The 4,674-nt window shown below is 32.8% G+C and overlaps 1 protein-coding gene across 1 annotated transcript in view; it reads right to left on the bottom strand.

Annotated features, from left to right (window-relative positions):
• The window catches only part of LOC106690909 (neuroligin-1), a gene marked incomplete at its 3' end in the record, with an annotated part of 131,865 nt that extends 128,448 nt beyond the window's left edge, over positions 1-3,417 (bottom strand). The window contains exons 1-2 of the mRNA XM_014436507.1: positions 3,405-3,417; positions 1,850-2,002 (exon numbers count right to left, since the gene is read on the bottom strand). Coding sequence (XP_014291993.1) covers positions 1,850-2,002; positions 3,405-3,417 — 166 coding nt within the window. The remainder of the gene's footprint in view (positions 1-1,849; positions 2,003-3,404) is intronic.
• Between the last annotated feature and the right edge of the window lie 1,257 nt (positions 3,418-4,674).

Below are 4,674 nucleotides of genomic sequence, written 5' to 3'. Positions count from 1 at the left end.
ATATTGCTTCATTACATTTGGGAATGGAGTGAGATTTGGGTGAGCAATATATTGTAAGCATCGGTTAGGAAAGGAAAGACGAGTGTTCGAATTACTACCTAATAATGTATTGATAATAATAATTGTTGTAAAGATAGTCGAAAATATTTTTAATATTTTATTGATTGACCCATTCTACAGGTTTTTATTAGTGCTCTTATGATCATTACTTCATTTATTTAGCGATTACAACACTCCTGATGAAGATATGCAGTATGAGTCGAAAAGTTTGCAATTCATAAATATTATATTAACGATTATCCATTTATTTAGTTAATCGTTTAACGCCTACTTATATATTAAGATATTCTAAATTAATAAAAGCATAATATTTTTTATTTCCAATAAAAAAATGTATAATACAAACAGGGTAAAAGCGGATAAAATCAATAGCTGGTAACAGGATGGGGAGAAATTTAAAATTAATAATTAGCTTATAAGGGTTTATTACGAGGTGTAGGGGAAAAGTTCGGGGTTCATTATCCACTTTTTATAATGAGGTGCTTCCTACTCCATGATGTAGTTTATAACCAACTTCGATACCCTTAGGCGAAAGAGTCTGTGTTTGATCGCCCGGTAATCGGACCAACTCCAGTAAATCGCAAAGTTCTTTATCTGGTGATGCTGAAAGTTTATCCCTGATTAACGAAACCTAAATTTTACAACGATAATTATAACATTGAAGAACCACATCGTGTTTTAAAAAAATATATATTAAATAGTGAGTGTGATGTACTACTAATTATAAGTCAAATGAAGCATGACACATAAGTTTGATATGGGATCACTCATTTCAAGTCCCGATTACCGTTTTACTAAACTTAGGAGTTTATAAACACAGTTTATCACTCGTATGTTATCGCAGTTGTTTTGATCAATCGTTGACAATGCGATTTAATCAATCAATCATTTGGAAGTTCCAAATCAAATTATGATTCGTTTTTACTTGAATTTTCGCTGTTAATTTAAAGAGTCATCCTACTAATTGATCAATTAAATTTCGAAAAGCCTGAAAATTTAACTATAATATTTTTTATGTTTAGTATTTTAAGGCTAATATTTAAACCGGAAAATGATGTTTTATTACTTTATTCTTTTAAAGACGTACTATTTTTTTTTTTACGTCTTTTTATTATAGCATCCAAACTACGTTCCTGGCTTTTTCTCCAATTGTCAAGACCTGTCTATCATTGTTGATAATATTACCACTGATTCACTATACTATATCAGCTAATAAGCCTTACCTCATAGCTACCGATCTCTGATATGTTGAATTACTAATCTTTTATTCTACTTGTAACATGAGTTCAGCAACTTCTTCCTATTGTTATCAAAAACATAATTTACCGATTTTTTTGCAATTCGTCCCAACAATGTCATTTTCCTTGACCTACATTAATTAATTCATTAAAGATACTACTTTTTTATATTCTATATCAAAATGTATCAAAATTAAAATTAAAATAATAGTCAGATATAAACAAAGAAAATGATGATTAATTGTATTTAAATCGTATGGAAACTTGACAACCAGCATGGTCCCAAAACATCGTCATAAAATGGAGAAATAAACTTAAATTACTAGCAAAAAAGGATTTTAAATACGATTCCTGAAAAAAAAGAGTAATATTCTAAAGGTTTTATTATGTATTTTAAACTCAACAAGCTTATATTATGATCAAATTAAATTTTTTTTTAAAGAATCTAATTTCAAATTCATTTTATATTCGTCCAACATTATATTCAAAGAATCGTAAATTAGTTGATTTAGAAATTTATTGACATGATTGTACATTTAGGAACAACTCACCTAAGATGCCTAGCCTGTAGTTCATGGTGACGACTACCATGCCTCCATACGAAGCCAGTACAGTACCATCAAAAACGTTTCCAGTACTCCACTGATAGCTCTCTCCATGAACGTACACCAGAACAGGGTAACGCCTCGTCTCACGTGTTCCTCCTGATAACAGAATGAAAACTATTAAACCTTAAAGTCGCTTAAATCAAAAACAAAGAAAATAATTAACTTAGTTGAAAGTCAACTATCAACTTATTTTTCTTTTTATATATTAAAGTGTATACGGTGCGCTGGGTACGAGTCTGACTTATATAAAAAGTGTATTTCGGTTCATGTTATATGAATTTACTTCGAACTTGAAAGATATATAAAAATAAAGATATAGACACACCCAGGCTCTATATTTTGCCTCTTTGTATGTATCCAGAATTCATTTAAATGTATTTTATGTATTTATATTATTAAGATTCTAAGCCTCAATAGTTCATTAGATACAATTCAACATTTATTGCAAATTAACAATTGAAGATAGCAATTTATTGATTATAAAACCGAGATCAACTACTAAAAACTAAAAAAATAAAAACACTAATATAGAAATTCATATTTCAATAAATTTTTTTAAAGTTTATTTATTTATTGATATTTACAACTGTATAAAAAATACAACAAGTAAATTTGATCGTAATGACATAATGATAAGTTACGGACTGTCAGCTGAAAGGTCCATATCAGCTGATCGAGAACAGCTGACCGATTGTATATATAAGACGGACAGGCTCCGCAAATAGATCAGTCTTTGACAGCACTTCAAGCGTTTCATTTCGCACTCTTCTCTCTTCTATTATTTTTAGTTTCACTTGAGTAAAAGATAACTGATATGATACATGATGTAAAGAAACTACCCAATAGTAGAACTCTAAAAACAGTTTACAATATAAGGTCACGAGGCCATCTTTTTTTTCAGGCACCTCGGAGGATTGCCAGTAATGGAAGAGGAAGCAAGGTTAGAAACTAGTGGGTTTGGGTGGTAGGGAGTTTATTATGGAAGGAATAATATCGGGTTCGGGCTAGATCGGTTACATAAGGAACATACAAAGTAAGGTGCATTGAGGATTTTACGAAGGATTTTGGATTGTAAAGATTGGATACGAGAAAAATTAGAAGGTTCAGTGGAGCCCCAAAGCTCAACTCCGTGTGTCCAGATGGGCCTTATTATTGTCATTAGATCAGTCTTTTGTAATGAATTGGAGGTTTAGACCGTTTGTCTAGTAAGTGCTGTAATAGTCGGAATCTGCGTGCAGTTTCCTGTCTTTTCAGTCTTGTGTGAGGATTCCAGGTTAGTCGTTTGTCAAGATGTAGTCCAAGATAACGAATCTGTTCTACAGGGGTAAGATAAGAGCCACATTATTAAAGTATACTGTAGCGCAGTCGGCAGGATTACGACGAAGAGTAAATATGATTTGTTGGGATTTATTTTTATCCTCCAATTTTGACACAATTCTTCGAGGATTGTGATATGTGACTGGAGAGTTTGGGATGCAATCAAAGGGTTATTACTAACTGTGAGCACGCATGTTTTATCAGCATACGTGGTAAGGATAGTGTTAGGAGTTGTTGGGATGTCAGCAGTATAGACGGTGTAGAGGATGGGACCGAGAATACTACCTTGAGGAGCACCAGCGGATTGAAAATAGAAGGATGAATAGGAACCATTGTGGTTTACTTGGAATAATCTATCAGTAAGAAAGGAACGGATGATGAGAAAATATGTAGGAGGTAAGAATTTACGGAGTTTGTAAAGCAGTCCCGGATGCCAGACTCGATCAAAAGCCTGCTGTATATCGAAAAAGACTCCCGCGCAGTACATTCCGCACTCCAAAGAAAACGAGACAACGTCCACCACACGATGACATTGCTGGATAGTGGAGTGGGATGTTCGGAATCCAAACTGGTGATCTGGGATTATATTATTGGAATCTAGGATGGGGTATAGGCGTTTCAAAATAAGTTTTTTGAGGACTTTTCCCATGATCTGTAATAGAGAGATGGGACGGTAAGAGCATGGGTTATCTGGCGTATTTCAATAAATAAATAAATAATTCATAGTACAGTTCTTTTTAAGAGATAAGAAAAATCAGGTAAATATGAACGAATCTCTCTTTGAAGAGGCAGATTCAGTATTCTGCAGCAATTGGAGTCCTTTTAAAGAGTGAATAACACAAAACACAAGTTAACATGTTCTTGTTTACCCGATTCCGTTTATTTCGTCACACGGACTATATTAGAGAAGTAGGCATTAGAGATTGGTAAAAATGGCCGCTAAAAGTGTGTTTTCGAATAATTTTTTTAAAATAATAACATAAAAGATAAATTTAGTAACAATGCTCCTCAAAAAGTAAACTTCACTAAAATAAAATTTCTCCACTGAATTTATTACCCGCACTATAACCGGATAGTTTAAAGCCAGTAGAGAATGAAAAATACTACATTTTCACATATTATATTTTTAAATATAATAATAAAGGCCTAATGAACCCGAGGGTTCGATGCCGATACCACTGAACGCACTCTGGATACATCCCACCAGTGATGCCCCTCCAAACCCAATTCCACTAAATCAGTTTTAACGCAATCCTCCCATCTACGTTTCGGTCTACCCTTCGAAAGTTTACCCGTTAGTTCAGTGTTTATTAACATTTTAGGAATCCGCTCGTTACTAAGCTCTACAACCTTACATCCCCATATTATACGCCGCACTTAAATATGTATAAAACAGGAAAATATTTTTAATAATCTATATTGTTAATCAATTAAACATTTTATATACACTT

Source organism: Halyomorpha halys, unplaced genomic scaffold (genome assembly GCF_000696795.3).
Source record: "Halyomorpha halys isolate HHAL.00 unplaced genomic scaffold, Hhal_1.1 Scaffold1965.1, whole genome shotgun sequence".
Lineage (NCBI taxonomy): Eukaryota > Metazoa > Arthropoda > Insecta > Hemiptera > Pentatomidae > Halyomorpha > Halyomorpha halys.
This window is presented reverse-complemented; position numbering and strand designations above follow the sequence as displayed.